This window comes from Medicago truncatula, chromosome 5 (assembly GCF_003473485.1).
Source record: "Medicago truncatula cultivar Jemalong A17 chromosome 5, MtrunA17r5.0-ANR, whole genome shotgun sequence".
Taxonomy (NCBI): Eukaryota; Viridiplantae; Streptophyta; class Magnoliopsida; order Fabales; family Fabaceae; genus Medicago; species Medicago truncatula.
Genome location: NC_053046.1, coordinates 16,074,588 through 16,093,703, shown reverse-complemented (window position 1 = coordinate 16,093,703; position 19,116 = coordinate 16,074,588). Strand labels below are relative to the sequence as shown.

Sequence of the window (19,116 nt, the reverse complement as noted above, 5' to 3'; positions counted from 1 at the left end):
AAAGAAGTTTTCACCTAAAAATGATGAATCTCATTCAAAATGAAATAACCATATCTAATTCATCCTTCATCATTCTCATTTAAAATCTCGTTTTCTAAGGCAAGCAACACAAGATATGAATTATCACTATCACTAGTAACCCGAATCAAATCTTTTTGGGTTAATTAATTCGTCTTTTGCGTTTCTAGGTTAATTAATTAATTTGTTTTTTTTTTTGTGTTTTTGGGTTAATTAATTTGTTTTTTTTTTTTTTTTTGTGTTTTTGGGTTAATTAATTTGTTTTTTTTTTTTTGTAATTGTTGGATTTTTTGGGTTAATAAATTATAGTATTAATTTTACCATTGAAATCAATTTAACTAATCATTTTCTTAAGAACCGCGCACAATCCTTTTTTTTTTTTTTGAAGGAATCAAATTAAATAGTAGTTATATTATTATTATTATTATGGAAAACCGTATTATTATTTACCAAAAGCAACGATGCAAGAAAAGTTCTCGTCCCCTGTGGTTTGAGGTATGTATCGCGCCGCCGCCGCCGCCGCGGCCATCCTAATAATGATGGAGTGTGAAATGATTTACCTTCATATCAAATGTTGTTCCTCTCAATATTTCGATTGAATTTCTTAGCTTTTGTTACTTTATACTCTGAAAACTTAGCATAATCAATTCTTTAACCAGGGTTTTTTCTAAATGTTATTTTCTCAAAAGGGTATTCTGTGAAGTGCTTCAAATTTGAGAAAAACTTTGGTTTTTGGTATAACCCTTATGGAAATGGCTATAGTAGAATCAGTAAGTAAAATACCTTTGCAAGACCCACCTGAGGAAGAATTTTCTTCTGCTGACTTAACTTGGACCAAGTTTGGGAATGCTGATCACCATGATGAGGCTGCCCTTATTCCCATGACAGAGTTGATGATTTTATAAATGGCGAGTGCTCGAATGTATTGTGCCCAACTCAGTTTCATATCGAAGGAGGAACGAAACTTCCGAAAGGACAAAGTAGGGACACCTTGAAGAAGTACAAGGGTGATGAACATATTGAGTACAAAAAGTGAGTAGTTTCTGCCCTGTTTCTTTATAATAGTTAGGAGAATAAAATTCTGTTAGTAGTTAGGAATTAACTACGACCACTAACACTAGACACGACACTGATATGTTCATACCGATAATAAATTTAAAAAATTCACATAATTGAATGTAATCACACGCGTGGTGTTGTGTCGGTGTCAGACACTGGACACCGGACACACTTTATATAAGAAGTGTTGATGCTACAGAGGGTCAGTTAGGAGTTAGTTTAGAATTTGTTACTAAATTAGTTGGGGCAATTGAGTTAGTTAATCAAAATGACTTCGTATGAGCTTTTGCTTCATGAATACACTTATGTTATTCTTTGCAGTCATGTTAATTTTTTTTTCTCTGTGAAGGTACCAGTGCTCATTTGGCCCAGAAAATTATGGTGAGGGTGGAGAGATACTACCTAGTCGGAGATGTCGGACTAATACCAGAAATCGTGCTGCCAGACCTCAATCAATGCGGGGTTGTACCTGTCATTTTGTTGTCAAACGTCTTTATGCTCGTCCATCACTTGCGCTTATTGTATACAATGAGAGGCGTCATGTTAACAAGTCTGGTTTTATCTGCCATGGACCACTTGATAGAGATGCCATCGGCCCAAGGGCCACAAATATTCCATATATATCCAATGAAATTCAGCAGCAAACAATTTCAATGATACATCTTGGCATTCCGGAAGAGAATATCTTGGAGAAACACATTGAAGGAATTGAGCGATATTGTGGTTCAAATGTAAAATTCAATAGCCTCGCTTCTCAGCATGTTCACAAGCTAAGCATGATCATCAAAAGGTCTACCCATGAGCTGGATCTCGATGATGAAGTTAGCATCCGCATGTGGGTCGAACGCAATAGAAAGTCTGTGTTTTTTCATCAGGATACTTCAGAGTCAGACCCTTTCGTCTTGGGGATCCAAACAGAATGGCAGCTGCAGCAAATGGTTCGTTTTGGTCATCACAGTGTTGTTGCAGCAGATTCATCCTTTGGTGTGAAGAGACTTAAAGTAATTACTTTTCATTCACGACTTTTAAGTTACACCTGATCTAAGATAACCATAGTTATATTGTTCACATTCTTGTATATTGTCAATCGACTTAACTTAGTTATCTTTTCCTGTTGGCAGTATCCCTTGTTTACACTACTTGTTTTTGATTCAAGACAACACGCACTTCCTGTTGCATGGATCATTACACGTAGCTTTGCAAAGCCTGATGTGTCTAAGTGGCTGAAAGCTCTGATTGATCGAGCTCGTAGTGTTGAGCCTGGATGGAAAGTCGGTGGATTTTTTATTGACGATGCCGCAGCTGATATTGATCTTTTGAGGCAAGATTTTATTGTCTTTAAAACTAGTTTGGTTCAATGTTCTACAGTTGTGTTTATTTGTCTTACTTCCGTTGTTTTCTTTTACAGAGATATATTTGGTTGTCCTGTCCTATTTTCACTCTGGCGTATGCGTAGATCATGGCTAAGGAATATTGTTAGAAAATGCAATAATATTGAGATTGAGCGGGAGATGTTTAAGCGTCTCGGGACAATAGTGTACAACATTTGGGGAGGCACTAGTACATCAGTTGCCTTGGAACAATTTATGCTGGATTTTGTTGACCAAACTGATTTCATGGAATATTTTAGAGTCTCCTGGGTGCCCAAGATTGGTTAGATCTGTCTTCTCTTTTCTCTTGCATAGACATAGAAAAGTACTTGTTCGGATGAAGGCATATTTGCATGCATACTTGTAAACCATATGTTGCAGCTGAAATGTTTTTGTTATTTTGCTTCAGAAGTTCCGTGTGTAGTTTGTTAGTCAGTGACTGATAAGTTTATGATACGACACAAATATGGGAATACGGGAAAATTTATAAAATCATGATACGACATGGCCAACTAATAAGTCCACGATATGACACAAATATGGGGATACGGGAAAATTTATAAAATCATGATACGACAGAGAAAGAGAGAACATAAATGCTCAATGTTTGTAGAGAGACATTTACATTGATAAATTCCCATTAATACATAAATTTATCAATAGTCAATTAACGATGATCTCAATTTAAACAGGAAAATGATATATCTAGCGAGAAATTTGATCGCGAGAGTATCAAGAAAGACTATATACGGAAAAATGTGTCAAAAATAATATGATAATAATACTCCCCAAGCGTGTATTGTGGCCAGTCCAGCTTTTAATTGGCTTATTGATGATTGTGAAAACTTCGTGAGATGGTTTCTCGCAATAAATAGCAGCCCTCATTTAAATAATATATATTTGTGACCACAACAAGTATGCATAGCTGCATATTTTTCCCTCACCTATATATAGATCAGTATATATTCTTATACTAAGCATCTGTCACAATAAACATACAATTTTGTGTCTTTAGTTAGTAAGATGCTGCATTAAATATGTACATCACATGACAATTGTGTCTTTAGTTGGTAAGAAGTGCTCAAGATGGATCTGAGAAGTATCTTTAAAAGTTCATTAGATACTTTTTGGTTGTGTATTGATATCGAATACGTATTGGACACCAGTACTATTCCATTTATGAAATATCTGGGTTTCAAAGTCATTGATATGTTAACCTTTTGTGTCCTTACCCTTCTTTTTTTCTCTTGCGCAGAAATGTGGCTTTCAACGAGGAGGAATTTTCCACTAGCAAGCCAGGAAGCTTCTGGAGCATTAGAAGCCTACCATGTTAAACTGAAAGCCAAACTTTTTGATGATTCACATCTTGGAGCGCTGCAAAGAGTAGATTGGTTAGTCCATAAATTAACAACTGAGTTGCATTCAAGCTACTGGCTTGACCGTTTTGCTGACGAAAGTGATTCTTTCCAGAATGTGAAGGAGGGATATATCGCTTCTACGTCATGGCATCGGGCATTTCAAATTCCCGACTCCGCTGTCACCATGGACGGTAAAGACCGTCTCTTTGCCAAAGTTGCGAGCCAGAAAGACAGCAGTGTAACACGTATAGTGTGGAATCCGGGATCTGAATTTTCATTCTGTGATTGTTCTTGGTCATTGCAAGGCAACCTTTGCAAGCATGTTATCAAAGTAAACACGATTTGTGAAAATCTTCAAGGTTATCAACCATCAATGTCTTTTCGTTCGTTTGAAGAGGTTTTGATGGATCTATGGAGAAAACCAGTGGATGATTCGTTTGAGTTGGACGTGTCATTGGCTTGGACGCACCAAGTGATCAAATCCAAAAACTTGTTGAACTGAATAATTCTACCGATATCGGTACAGTAATTAACAATATGCCTCTGAAATGGGTTTCTAAGAAAGGCAGAACCTACAATGGCAAAAGATCTTTAATCTTGGCTACTCCCGTTAACCGTAACACGAAAAGTGTTGTTATGCATAAGAAGAATCGGAAGCGGAAAAGATTGTCACGATTAAGATGACTGATTCCCGGGAAACTCTAATACATCGATTTAGGTAAGATGGAGAAGTAGTTGGTTTTGCTCAAAAGTTGGAAGCCATTAACTAATATTTTTTTCTAATTTCCAGAGTCATATGCTAGCATAACTATTCATTTATTGAATCTTTTATCCATTTTTCTTATTTGAAGTCCTTTCAAGTGCTTAGTTCACTGAGGAAGATAGATCATTTCTTTTTGTTTTTAGTTTTGATGTTTTTGTTCTTGAATATGCTTGTTATGTACATATAAAAGTTATTGGCATATTACTTGAAATAAGGTGCTACTTTATTGGAGAGAATTTTGAGCTTAATTCTTGTGTTATATATATGGTTAATTAACATACTGGAAATTAGTGGGGAACAATATTTGATCAAAGAACTCCTAAAAAAATTTGATCACCTCAAATATGATTTGCCACCATTTTTATCAACATCCATTGAAACAACTAATTATTGGTCCTCTGAAAAAACTGATTAGTGGTATGAAGAGTTTTACGTCACCTCAATAAATGGTGTATTCTTAACATATATTTGGGAGAAAATTGAAGGAGAGCTACCAAATTATAAAGAGAGATAACTTGAGCTTTAAAATAGTATAATTGTGATACTTGAAGGACTAAATTTATTTTATGTCATTTGCTTAGTCTATTTAAGAGTTTCTTTTCCATCTTACTCACTTCTCGCCCGCCCTCTAAAATTCACATTTTACCCCGTTCGGATTATATATCGAAGCAAAAAAATACGATTCAGATTATATAATTAGAAGCATGCTATAAAATTTCGTCATGTAAAATTAACCACACAAAAACAGTGAAAAATGACGACCTATCAAATAAAATAAAACTTTCTCACCAATGAACCCCTCAAATTTCACGCTTACATGCAAAATGCCCATGAAATTAACAATAATCATGCAAATTGATCTCTGTGACAAACAATTTTTATGGCGCTCTTATTTCAATTTTTTCAAGGGTGGAGATTTGCTGGTTTGCAACTCTTTAATCTTTATGGAAGGCTACAAATCTGATGATACTTTCTAAAAAAAAATCTAACGAAGATCAAATTTTGGAAAGAGTAAAATTTAAGGTTTAGAGTTGGTTAAAAGTGAAAATCAAAGGTTTATTGTAATCAAATAGAATATTTGGATAGCATAAATTAATGACAAGGAATTGGAGGGAAATACATCTACAATGGTGAGGTTTTTACTGTTTAAGACCTAGTACCTAATAAGTACTTCTATTATGGGAAAAAAAATTGGAGGTCTTCGAAGACATGAGGTCTAACTTAAGATCCCATCTTTAAGTGGTCCTCCTACACTTTTTTATTAAAATAAATGTTAGTGGTGAAATCTAAATGATTAAGAGTTAGTGGTGGGACCCATTTAGACTTTTTGTTAGAAGATCTCCATTGGAGTAACCGAGTACCTAAGTACTGTTATTATAAAATAATAAAAAAGTTATGTGTACAAGTGGGACCCGCTTAAGACCTTCAATTTAAGGGTCTCCATTGTGGATGACAATCTATAAATAATTTAAAGTTGTGTGTGAGTTGTGTTGGTGGTGTATCAGTTGCTGCATTTAATTTATTCAGTCAATGCAGAAAACGAAACAAAATTACTAGTCCAACCTAGGATGAGATTCATCTACACAAATGACCCACATTTAGATTTTGTTTTGTCTTGTAGTTGTAGTGGTATATACCACCATCTGCAAATGGCGGCATTGTCAAAAACCGACACATGGCACTGCGGCCGCTATTTTTTGGCTTGTAGTGGTATACCGCCACCTGCAGTGGCGGGACTACCAGAAAGTGCTATGTGGTCAAATCGTGCGCCGCCACATGTCCATATGCTAGAAAATCTGAAAATTGCGAAAAAAAACATACAAAGTATTCCTTCAGGGAATCGAACAGCCCCCATGTCACACATATACGAAGTATTTCGTTATATGCTTGTGATTCTCAATTTATCGGTAAAAAGATTTACATTGCACAAGGGAATGTGTTTCTTATCAGAAGTGGTCTATCATTTTGCGGAAAGCATGAAATCAATGTTCCTGAGATGAATAGTTTGTACATTCCTAAAAGAGGCTGAGCTCGTCCAAATATTACTGTTGAACATTGTTATCGAGTTGATTTGTTCATTGCTACACTTGATACTCAATTTCAAGAGCTTAATAGTAGATTTTGTGATAATATGATGGAATTGCTTACTTTGAGTACAACTTTAGATCCAAAAGATCACTACAAATCACTCAATATGGAGAAAAATTTGTGAGTTGGCTATGAAGTAAGAGAAGTTGCATCTTGATCTTAAAATACAAGTTCAACATTATGAACTTGATGTTCATTTTCATCCGGAATTGAGAAATCTATCAACAATATCTAAGGTTTGTCAAGCATTGGTGAAAACAAGGAAATATCTGACTTATCCTTTGAATTTGATTGAACATTTAATTCGTTTGATATTAACTCTTTCTGTTTCAACTGCTACAAGTGAGATATTATTTTATGCTAGGAAGATTGTGAAAAGTAGATTGAGAAACTAGATGGGAGATGGCTTTCCAGGTAATTGTTTAATTTGCCGAAAAGCTTGATACAAATTCAATTATTGATGAATTTTATGATATACAGAGGAACATATACGCGACTTAGATAAAGTGGCCCATCGACAGAGAAATTCCCAAATGAATAAGTGAGATGTCTGGGGTTCGAAGCCCCTGTATATAATATACATTATCCCTTATCAAGTGAACTAAGTTCATAAAAATGATGTGATGTACGCCATGTTGACTAGCCGAGAAAATTAACATAAGGGTAAACTGATTAACTGAGAAAACTAACATAAGGGTAATCGAACATGCGTTTGAAACTAAAAGTAGTAACTTTTCATTGAAAACCAACAATTAATTATTAAAAACTTACATATTTAATATAAATGCACAAGTTTCAATTCAAAGTTACTACTTTAAATTTCTTATGATGTGCAAATTTGCAAATGATAGAAAAATCCTTTCATATATATATTTGTTGTCTTTTCTCTCATTCTAGGGATATTTATAAGAATTTACAATTTTAGCGGTTGGTTTTGTCAGTCAGAATAGCCTCATCTCCAAAAACGGAAACCCAATGCAAACAGTCTGACAACGAACTTCATGGAAGCGGGAACCACGCTTCGTGTCCTTTTCACTCTCCCCCACACTAAAACTCACATTCCTATTTTCATTTCAAATCGCACTTCAAAACCAAAAACTGCGTTTACACTTTCATCTCCTTCTACTTCTTCTTATTCTTCAACTGTTCACAGTTTCCGAACCCCAAACCCCAAACGCGATTTTCTACCTGATTGGGTATCTCAAAACGACGACGTTGTTCGGCCCCTCCCCATCTATGTTGGAGCCGCTTCTCTCTTTGCCGTACTCTTCAATCGTACCATCTCCGGCATTGCTCCCGTTGCCGACGCTGGCAGGTTCTTATTCTCTTTCGCTTCTCTCTTCTATGCTTGTGATTATATCAACGGTTTTTAGTTTAATGTTTGAGTAAAGGCTTTAATCCGCGGCTTATAGCAATAATTTAATTGTATTTGTACAAGCTATAAGCTTTTTCAATAGACTATCTTAGATAACTTATCAAAATAAGCTGAAAGCTCAAGAGTTTTGTATTGATAGTAAATGTGAATGTTACAGATGAGTACAATTTGACTACCTCAACCTTATCTATAGGCACTAATTAACTAGTAACCAACACCAACTAATAACTAACCTATTATATCTCCAATAATTTTCTCAAATAATCCCCGGTGTCGATGTGTAGTATCTATGTCGTGGCCGTGTTTGTGTCAGTGCTTCATAGATACCGACCCAACACCTACACATGTGATTGGTTACATTTAATCACTTCATTTTTTTAATTATTGCTCCCTCTGTCTCATATGAAGTGTCACATTTAAAATATTTTTTTGTCTCAAATTGAAGTTGTGGTGAGGTATCGAGCATTGTTGCATTGTTGCTGTTGAGTTAAGTATGTAGCACCGATACTTGAGATTGAAGACATGTTGGGTATTTGCCACATATCCGTGTCAGACATTGTTACAACACTGAGACATGTGAATCATGATTACATTTAGTCACTTTCATTCTCTCTAACTATTACTGGTGTCTACATGTTCATGTCAATGTCTTATCTATCTAGTGTGGCACTTCATAATGAGTTAATGATTGTTAATTAGGGTGTTTTTTTTGCAGTTCACAATCGAGAGCAGACCTCTTAACTTTAGGATTGGCTGTCACTAATATTTTGGCTGGCCTCGTTTGGCTTTCCATAAAACCCAAATCTATAAGTGTGGTAAGCCTCGTTCCTTTTCACTATTATTTAATTCTGTCCATTTTCCTTTATCATGAATCTGTTTCTTATTTTTGCATCATAGTTTGTTCTTAGCTGTGTTGATGTATTGTCTTGCCTTGTGTTTGGTTAGAGAAAATACTCTATTTTTTATTTTTTAGTTTAAACTGTAGTTATAATTTTATCCCTTTTGTACATTTGTTTAAAAGTAAGATAGGTTTTGTTATTTTTAAAACCACTTGGGTTGGCCTGGTAGTGTTGGCTTGAGACCTTGGAGTGTGCTCCTCTCAAGGTCTCAGGTTCGATTCTCCTAGTTGCCAATTTCAGTAGGCTAGTTTGGCTTCTTAAAAAAAAGAATCTTTTGTTATTTTTATTATTTCTTATATAGATATTCGGATATAGAAAACAATTCAGTAAAAATAGGAAACAAATACGATCAAAAGTATTAAAATAAGATTTTGGTAACTAATTATACATCGGCAGTGCATAAATGTTTTACACAAAGATCCAATCATATCTCATTAGGATGTCATCTTGTGATATTATTTTCCAAAATACTTTCATTTTCCAAAATACTTTCAAAAGTAAATGCACGGCGAAATATGATTGCACGTCTGTCTGAAACACTTTAGCAATGTCTGCGCGGAGTTGTTAACTTCATAAAAAGAGTTGTATTCATTATTCATATATTTGAAAACAGAATAATTTGAAAACAATGACAGTTTTGTGTAACCAAATGTGTAAACAGGAAATGTAACCCTAATTTAATACTTTTCTAGAAGCTGCTTAATTAGCTACTTGTCCAAAATAAGCTGACTTGACGATGCCGATAATAGGCTTGTTTTTGTCCAGGTAAATCCTCAGGGAGTTGAATGCAAGAAGCTGTGCACTGCTCTCCCTGATGTTGCACTTACTGAGCTGGTCTGGTAATGCACTTTATGTCCACTTGTGTTGTTAGCTTAGTTGGCATTTTCCCCCATCCCTTGGCCATGTACTTTCTAGTTCTGTTCAAAAGTTAATGATTGAAAATTGAAAATTTGGATCATTAATATGGCTTTCTTTCATGGTTATAAATTGTCAAATACTCAAATCTACATTATGTGCAGTAAAAAGAGGGTTACATTGTGGCTTGGAAGTTTCGTATTATGTTTGTCTTGACTACATGTGCTGTAAATAAATTAGATATGAATGATGTTAAAAAAAATTGACATCTTATTTTATATCTTCAAGAAAATTCATGTGTTGTGATTAGCCAGTAATGTGGAAGCTATTGCTTTAAATAGTTAGATTTTCCCCTGTTTGTTGATGGCAAAAGTATCTTTTATAAAATTTTATCAGGGCGTGGGAATCTCTGTCAGATGTCACCTGCTGCCGATCACTTGTTATTGTTTATGAGAGCAATTGTGTTCTTCAATTTGGTTTTGCTGCAGAATCTTCTCCTGGGAATGGCGAAGCTGTAAGTGTGGACACCGATAAATTGATGCAAGGATCGGTATATCAGGGTGTTATGAAATCTGGAACTCGTAAGTTTCTAACGACATATTGTCCAATATGAGTCATTCATCACAACTGCTGCTACTACAGTGCACTTGTGTGTTACTTTTCATTGAGGTGTGCTGCAGTATTAATTAAAATATTTCGAATCTTTTATACATGTTCAGAGAGTTACTTGGCCAATCTATCTCTTTATCCTGGGAAGTCTGAGCTACCATTTCTGCCTTCAAATACTCAGGTATTGCGTTTCTGTGTTAAACTGGTTTATATGAGTAATACCATATTTATGTGCAGTTCATCAAAATCTTGTGCTTAAGCAAATTCTTTTGTTCTAAAATTCAAAATTTGTATGAAGCACAAATTGTTGTTTAGAAATAGTTTAACACAGGGATGGGGTATTTGGATGGATTTTGGGGACAAGGGAATCAGGAAACTGTTGCAAACCTTCGTGTATAGGTCCGGCTCACAGGCATAGACACAATAGACTCCTTTTAGAAAGGATGAACAATACTCTTAGCTCCTTCGTGTAAAAGGGCTCTGAGTATTCCTTGAATTGACAGGCTACTGTAGATGCTTCATAAGGGTATATATCATTATCAAGATTGCCAAACTATCAACTCAATTGCTTAAGGACTGTTAAATGTGAGACAAGGAGGCCCAAACAACATTATGAGAAACTGAAGGCAGCAGTCGCAATGCTACCAGCGTGGAAATCGTGGATTTTTCTCAACGTTTTGTGGTTGAGACAGACCCGTCTAGACAGTGGTTAGGGCTTTCTGCAAGGATGAAGATCAAAATCATTTTGTAGCCAAGCATTATCACAATGGACCCAAAATAAATTAGTGTATGAAAAAAAGAATTGATGTGAATAGTCTATGTTTATGCAGGCAAAAATGGTGAAACTATATTCTATGCGAAACCACTTTGAGAGCTTGAATTTTTGACAGAACAACAGTTATAGAGTGAAGAACAATTTAGATAGGCTTCCAAATTAATCTGAATTTAATTTTGAAATTCACTAAAAATCAGGGAATGGAAACAGGGCTGGTGATGCTCTCTCCAAAAGGATGACCTTTACAGCTATCATTGTACTGAAGTACGGAGGACTGGATTGAGGAAATTCTTAAGGATGAACAGTATTAGAGAATTTTATTGGATTTAGTAGTAGACCATGAGTCACAACCAATGTTGTCAAGATCGAGATCATACCAAGGATCAGGAGGGGACAAGATCGTAGTTGCAAGAGGATACATTGTACTTCAAGGGGAAGTTAGTGTAGAATTTGCTTTAAGAAATACCACAACCACGAATTCCAATCACATATGTAGAATTTCAAAGCTCTCGGTTTGGAGACCATTCAGGGTTAGGAGTGGTGTATTAGGAGGGTATGAAAAGGGACATCCATAAATTTTATGCTGCCTGAGATGTTTTTCAAACAAATATAAGATACTATCCCCGACTTGTAAGCTTCAGCCTTTGCGTATTCCAAGGCTTATCTGATATGTTATCTTGATGGATTTTATTGGACGATTAGAAAAGGCAAAGGGTTTGTATACTATTTTGGTGGTGGTTGATTGGTTAGCCAAATATTCCTATTTCATAGGCCTTAGCCATCATCCTTTCATTGCCAATGACATAGCTGTTATGTTTCATTTACGTGTCTTATTTTCACCCATTGTGCTAGAGAGTCCAGTTTTTTTGTTGTTGAGGAAATCATGGAAGGATCTGTTTCTGATGGCGGGTACCCAATTGGTGTTCATTATTGCCTACTATTTACAAACGGACAACATACAGAGGTGGTCAGTCAATATGAACACTAATTGAAGGAACCACGATTCTAACAAGTACCCAAGAACTTAGGGAAATCTCCCTTTAAAGCTAGATATTAAGGGGCAAGAATGAAGTCACTTAAGTACCCCACCGACCATTCCGTATTTCTCGGAATGGGGCTTAGGCGCCACATAATACCCAAGTCCCTATCATATTCCCTCTAAGGTTGAATAGGTGAACGGGTTGGCAGAAGATAGGGATGCTCAATTGGCCAAAAGAAGGAGAATCTATTCAAGGCATGATAGTGCATTGGAATTTGAAGTGGGTGATTAGATTCATTGTAAGCTGAAACCCGACAAACTAAAGTCTTTAGCTAAGCGGTCTAATGAGAAGCTAAGTCTGCATCTCTATGGCCTTCATTAAGTAGTTGGGAAATTAGGACAACTGATTGGAACTTCCATAACACAGCCACAATAATCCTGTCTTTCAGGTATGCTTGCTGAAGAAAGATTTAGCTCCTCAAACATGCCTCCAACCGCTCCTTCCAATGTAGTATGATGAGTGTAAGCTAGTGGTGCAACTGTAGCAGGTGTTGAATCTCCAAGAAGGACCATTGGGAAGCTTGAAAATCTGATTAAATGGTTTCATTTGCTAGATGGCAAGTATACTTGGCAACAGAATGCTGATTATAGTTGGTCTGTTTTTCAGTTGGTGAACTGGAAAGAGGAGAGGTTACAAAAGGGATTAGAGAGGGGGCTTGTGGTGTAATTGAGAAAACCCAATTAGAGGAGAGTTTAGGTCCCTCGTACACCTGGATATGGTTTCTCTCTCTCTTTTTTGTCGTCTTCTATATGTTGGCTCTAATTGGCACGAGAATTGGGATTAGAGTCAGCATCATTAAAATTCAAATTCTTTGCTTTCTTTTTCTAGGAAACATAGCATTTGGATTATTAGCTCAATCTTTTTTATTTGTTTTTGAAACAAGCTCAACCTTTTTTTAACCATTTAGTAAATAACTATAAATTGGTGCGTTTATCCGTGCCACACCAGTTGTATGCTGTAGTATATACTTATGTGGCGACCTTATGTGGTCATCTATACATGTTTTGTTAAGTGATGCGAATTTTGTTTATGGCAGAAAGTTACTTTGTATGATTTGGGAAACTTATTCTGAGTTCTGACCGAATCATGTGCATTTGTTAAGAAAAAAAGAAAAGCAGAAACAAGCAGGATTGGGGGATCACGAGATCAGGTGATTTTATGAGGAAAAAGAATAGAGATTGGAAACTGTTAGAGTAATAAGGATTCATTAATCCCCTTGCCCTGGACCACCTGAAACTGCTCTGTTTCTTTTGATTTATGAAAAGTTTTGTTATGATTTTTTTTACTGTTGTTTATGTAGCTTCTATTCCTTCCTTTGTTCTCTTTTCGGGGTGAGGCGGGTTGGTTTTTTTTGGGAAGCAGTATCTACTCTCCTCTGTAATCAGTAACTTTCGTTGAACATGTTAATTTATAATAACAAAAGTTATTTGTACAATTATTATTTGCTAGGCAGTAATTTTACAACCACTTGGAGATAAAGGAATTGCAATTATTGGTGGTGACACAATACGAGGTTTCACTTCTTCTGATCAGGTACATTTCATCTTTTTTTCAATGATAAATTTGAATTTGTCAAAATATTTCAACCTTTCAAGCCTACATGTCATACTAATATATCAACGGAGGACTTGAGTTTTTTTCTCTTGACAACAAATTAGTTTGATTATGTTTACTATGTCAAATTTCAGTTTAAAAGTAATACAATTCATTATGTTGGTCCTGCAAATTGTTCCTTGTTTAAAACTCAGTAACATTCATATATTTGTGGATTAGTGGCATAACTATTGAAATGCATACAGGCATGGATTACCTATATCGGAGAGAAGCTGGATTCTACCCTTTCAAAATATGTGAAACAACATCAGACTCTTACTTAAGTTTCAAAGATTTGCAAGTAGCCTCTGTCCGATGTTTGTTGATACTTGATGTTAGTGTTAATTGGGAATGCGAAGCACAAATTGATATTATGTATATTTTTATGTTCATTATTTAAATTGATTCCTGGGCAATCTAATCAATTTCCTTAAAAAAGAATAAAAATTAATTAAGTTCTTTTTTCTTGTTAAAAACACTGTTAAACGCCCACCGTGGGGCTCGAACCCACGACCACAAGGTTAAGAGCCTTGCGCTCTACCAACTGAGCTAGACGGGCTAGTTGTATTTAAAATTGGTATTCGTGGATTAGTATTGACTAAAAAAAGAAGTTGGTGCTCTAATAGTGGCATATCGTAGACATAACTACATAAGCACGTTGTATTAAGACAATTGGCCTATTAAAATGTTTATTTTCGAGAAATAATTGGTTTTTTGACAGCTTCACAAGAGAATGTTTTTCTCTTAAGCAATAATCCCAAGAAACATGCCAGTGCTTCTTCTGTTTGATTTTGCATTTAAAATTCTAAGATTCCCTCTAACACTAAAAAAAATCCATTTAATATTGTTTCTTTGAACATGGGTGAACATACAAAGCCAAATGTCTTCCAACTCTTATTAGTTCTTTTACTTAACATCAAATTGTAGTATTTTTTTTAATGTTATTTTATTTATTTGTAGAAGCATCTAATAATTTAGTAAAGACTTCTTCATAGTGGCATTTCATTTTTTTAAATGTGAAAAATGAATAATCATGTTGTGACTTTTTTCATGAAATCATTTAGGTACTGTTTGATCCGGTTTTTTTTCAGCTTCTCTACATTTTTAAGGAGAAGCTAGGCCAAACACAATATCAATAAAGTACCTTCGAGAAAAAGTACTTTTTTAAGAATGCATAAAATTGAATGGAATGAGCTTTAACCAAAAGTTGTTAAATGCTACTTCAAAAAACTACTTCTCCGTAATTTATTTCACAAGCACCTCTCTTCAACTCACGCATACAACCTTTTCTTTTATTTTTTAATATTATATTTCAATTTGTTTTTTTTGTTTCCATAATTTTTTTTTTAACCGGTCCATATAATTTTTTTAAAGGAGGATCAATTTAATTTTATTATCTATTTTTGAAGGAATTTTATTATCTTTTTATCACTTATATATTTAATTTTAATATCGTTTAATTATCACAACCTCACAAATATATTTATTTATGCTGTCGTTGAATGACACCAAATATTTTTATTCCATTTCTTCAACCTCACAAATATATGCACACACACATTAGTGTTTAGAGTAATATTTTATGTCTGTTTTTTTGTTACGCTAATGCGTATAATTTTATTAGTGTTGCGTAATGCGTACAATTATTATTTTTATAAAATTTTGATTTTAATTAAAAGTACAAGTATAGATGCCTAAAAAAATTATACTTATATATATTGTAACAAACTATGCATATCTTTTTCTTATTAAAATAACTAAGCATATATTTTTCAATGACACCAACAATGTAACAAATATAATATCATATAATATAAATTTTTATCTTTTTAAATGACACCAAAAATATGGTATTCTTATACAGTATAATTGGAAAAGAAAAAAAAAAACTATTCTCTAGCTTAGCTCAGTTGATATAGACAATGCATAAATATATGCAAGGTCGCGGGTTTGAACCCCGGATACCGCCAAAAAAAGAAAATTCAAAGTTTTGTACAATATTTTGTCAAATAACTTTTAACTTAAAAATAATTTTAGAACTAAAAAAAATAAAGAAGCTTTTAAAAAAGTGTGGTCAAACGGTACCTTAGTAAAGACTTTTTCAACATTCTGTCAATTAATAATTTGGTATTGACTTTCAGTTTACCATATGCTGAAACGTGTACTTAGACATGTTTGATTGGTTGTTAGTCATAATGAGGTATGACTAGGCGTGATTAAGGCATTTAAATCATGGTGATCCACCACATTTTCATGGACTAGAAATCTCGGAATGTTTTATTGGTTCAGTCGACATATAAATGCAGAAAAACCAATTGAAATCAATTAAGTGGATTTTGATGTTTATCCATATGTAATCTACATCGAATGAGACCAATGAACCTGAAGTCAATTCTATCAATTCTCGGTACATGGGTTTTTGACGAATAGTGTGTGAATAATTGAGTTGAGCTGATACTACATTTTCCTACATTGTCACTTTGGTCAAACCAACCGACCTATTCTGATTTTAAGTGCAAAAAAATCACTAATCCAAACTAAATAAACCAATTTTTTTTTCTTCCCACTATGAGCCATGAGGTAAAGAGAACTTGTGTGGTTAGCTTTCCTTTTCTAAATTTAAAGAGGTGTAAAACAGCCTAGATTTTTGCAGTAATCTTGGCTTTTCACATCATGATTATTTAAAGGTGAATAGGAGGATATGCAATACTTACTTTCTAACAAATTTCCATATTACCATGACTCATTTCCTTTGTGAATAGGAGGATTAGCAAAAAATTGAACCATTAAATTATGAATGGTTTAAATTTTGAAAAATTCTATAATCTTTGATACCCATTAACAAAATTGGCACCAATTGATTATGATTGATCTTATTTCCACTATGAGGAAAGAAAATTTGTGTTGCTATCTATCATTTTCTACATTTAAAGAGGTGTACACCAACCTAATCTTTTGTAGTAATAAAATCTATCTTGGCTTTTAACAGCATGAACATAATATACTAAACAGTATGAAGTCAAAAAATGGAAGAGGAATTCATTCAAATTGCTGCAAATATACATCTGTATAACCTCTGTGAGTTTCTTTCATATGTATAAAAATCAATAAAAAACAAAACAAAATCAAAATTTCTGTAACAAATAATAGGCCCTAGAAACAGTGCAAAGAATGAATATATGCCTAACAAGTATATGATTTTCTTCATTTACATGTCTATCCATTCATCATAGAAAAGACTTTTCCCAAGGCATTAACCCTGTCACAGGATGAGCAAAATAAGACAAAAGATAGTCCTTTAAGCCAGTATCCCAAACCTCACAAAACCTTAACCTCCAATTATCTGGTTCAATAGCTTCTGTTCCAAGTCCTGGTGCTCTATCCTTTGAACCTTTGTTTTGATCCTCTTGCCAATCAGCAACATAAGTAGCAACTCTTCTGTAAAACTTTTGTTTAAAACTCTCCCAAACTTGATACTTGTAATGGTTCACTATAGCACTACCTTCAGGCATGTTATAGTAATCATATCCCTCCTTCAGCTGGAAATGATGCACCACATTCAGAAGACTTGTGTCGAGCATATCCGGTCGCACAATGGATTTGTGCCGCTCGGGACTCTGAAGTCGACATGTGTACCCTATAGTAACCCCTTGTTTAGGTTTTGAATTCAAACCAGAAGGTCCAAAACTATGACAAGTTGTTCTTATCTCAGCAATTGTCGTTGAAGACGAGAAATTCGCAACCATCGATCTCAACGATTTCTCACCAGGAACACCGCTACTACTACCTTCTCCAATCTTATTACGACGAAACTCATTAGGAAAATAGAAAAACTCATCAACATCAAAGAAACCAACCCATTTACACTCTTCTCTAGCTTTCAAAGCACAATGAGAAAACCCTGCTTCTTGTGTCTTAATCCAAGGCCAAACTTTTCTACTAACATTATACCCTTCAGAATCAAGATCATTAATCACTTTTTCAATATCATCATCACTATTATTATCATATATAAACCAACGTTCCACACCAAGCCAAGAATGATACATAATCCATTCCCTTAATGCATAACCTTGATTCCAAACCATAGTACAAACACAAAGCTCAAATTTTTCACCATTCTTCTTCCTATAATCACTTCCACCACCAATCCTAGCCACAGAAGGCAAAAGGGTCCTCACTGGATGCCTCAAATTCCCACTCAAATGACTCACCGTAACGCGAACACCACGAGCTTTTTCAGGCTTATTCATCACACTTTGTGGCAACACACACCTCACAAGCTCTTGCGCAACAGAAACTGCTTTTGTACTAAGCAAAAAAGCAGCACCAGCACCGTCTTTATGAAAACTTCTCAACCCAAAATGACATCGAAAATTCGTTGGATCGGAGATCTTATGAGGCCTAAGATTCAACCCTTTCACAAAAACAACAACAGTATCACCATCTAAACTAGCTTCATACGCTACTCTATCCCAAGATTGAGGTGTTTGATTCTTCAAAACACCAAAACTCCGATGACCCACATCGCCGGAACGCCGCAAGTCAACAACTTTAACCCCACCGGAGATAGTTGAATTCGTTTGAAGAAATGGGCACCTTGCTATAGATCGAAATTCATCGTAAAAATCCATTGATAAAACAGGTTCAACATGAACATCAAGAACCGGTTTAGTTGAACCGTTGTTTGCTAGAGTATAATAAACACACTCAAGTGATTCATGGGGTTGGTTTATTTTGTTGAAAATCATGAGGTATTGATTTGGGAAGAGGATTTGGTGTTGAAGAGATAAAGAAAGTGTGGTTTTTGATGTGGTTTTTGTTGAAGGTTGAAGAGGGTCAAAAATGGAATTACTTGCTGAAGAATAGAGAAGTGATAAAGTAGAGGGTTTGTGAGTGAAGAAACCATGGTAATTTGATAGGAAAATTAAGAAGATGAAGAATGAAAAACAGAGAAAAAGTGACCTTGATGATATGTGAAGGTGTTTTGTTGGTACAACTCTTTTTCTTTTGCGTCTTTGTTCTGTGTCCATTTTTGAATTTTGATGAATCTTTGTTTTTGTGTGGGTTTGTGAAAGAATGAATGAAAATAATAAGAAGATTGATAGGATTGTGGTGTTGGTGATAGGAGCAAAAAGAATTTTTGGTGTATTGAAAATTGAGTTGCCAAAGTAGAAAAAAAGAAGGAAAAGAAAGAAAGAAGAAATAAAGAAGAAGGTTCTTTCTCTCTCTCTCTCTCTAGACTGGGGACCAATGGGGGTAGTAGTGGAATAAAGAATAATGTTTGAATTGAATTGGGAGAATTACACCGATT

General features: G+C 34.8%; 2 protein-coding genes, 1 non-coding gene and 1 pseudogene across 4 annotated transcripts; 2 read left to right on the top strand and 2 right to left on the bottom strand.

Annotated features, from left to right (window-relative positions):
• Positions 1-456: 456 nt before the first annotated feature.
• LOC11408141 (uncharacterized) lies at positions 457-4,831 on the top strand (annotated as a pseudogene).
• Positions 4,832-7,572: 2,741 nt separating this feature from the next.
• LOC11407612 (protein COFACTOR ASSEMBLY OF COMPLEX C SUBUNIT B CCB4, chloroplastic) lies at positions 7,573-14,223 on the top strand. 2 transcript variants are annotated; one of them, XR_005646470.1, is made up of 7 exons: positions 7,573-7,971; positions 8,747-8,846; positions 9,696-9,769; positions 10,182-10,366; positions 10,505-10,575; positions 13,663-13,742; positions 14,009-14,053. XR_005646470.1 is itself a non-coding variant. In XM_024783679.2 (7 exons), exons 1-7 carry the CDS (start codon positions 7,658-7,660, stop codon positions 14,084-14,086), a joined length of 906 nt encoding a protein of 301 aa, XP_024639447.1. In that variant the 5' UTR covers positions 7,574-7,657; the 3' UTR covers positions 14,087-14,223. The 2 variants fall into 2 exon arrangements, 1 of the variants encoding a protein (XP_024639447.1); XM_024783679.2 differs by having other exon boundaries at positions 7,574-7,971; positions 13,659-13,742; positions 14,009-14,223.
• A 65-nt stretch (positions 14,224-14,288) lies between these two features.
• On the bottom strand, positions 14,289-14,361 carry TRNAK-CUU (transfer RNA lysine (anticodon CUU)). Its single transcript has one exon. It is a non-coding gene; the product is annotated as a tRNA-Lys (tRNA).
• A 2,455-nt stretch (positions 14,362-16,816) lies between these two features.
• LOC11406601 (glycosyltransferase family 92 protein RCOM_0530710) lies at positions 16,817-19,019 on the bottom strand. The gene has a single exon (XM_003613418.4). It carries the CDS (start codon positions 18,833-18,835, stop codon positions 17,030-17,032), a length of 1,806 nt encoding a protein of 601 aa, XP_003613466.1. The 5' UTR covers positions 18,836-19,019; the 3' UTR covers positions 16,817-17,029.
• Between the last annotated feature and the right edge of the window lie 97 nt (positions 19,020-19,116).

Coding starts and splice junctions, on each gene's coding strand:
- LOC11407612 (XM_024783679.2), top strand. CDS start 7,658: ATGGAAGCGGGAACCACGCTTCGTGTCCTTTTCACTCTCCCCCACACT. Junction 10,576..13,658: donor TTCTGCCTTCAAATACTCAG/GTATTGCGTTTC, acceptor ATTATTTGCTAG/GCAGTAATTTTACAACCACT. Junction 13,743..14,008: donor GTTTCACTTCTTCTGATCAG/GTACATTTCATC, acceptor AAATGCATACAG/GCATGGATTACCTATATCGG.
- LOC11406601 (XM_003613418.4), bottom strand. CDS start 18,835: ATGGACACAGAACAAAGACGCAAAAGAAAAAGAGTTGTACCAACAAAA.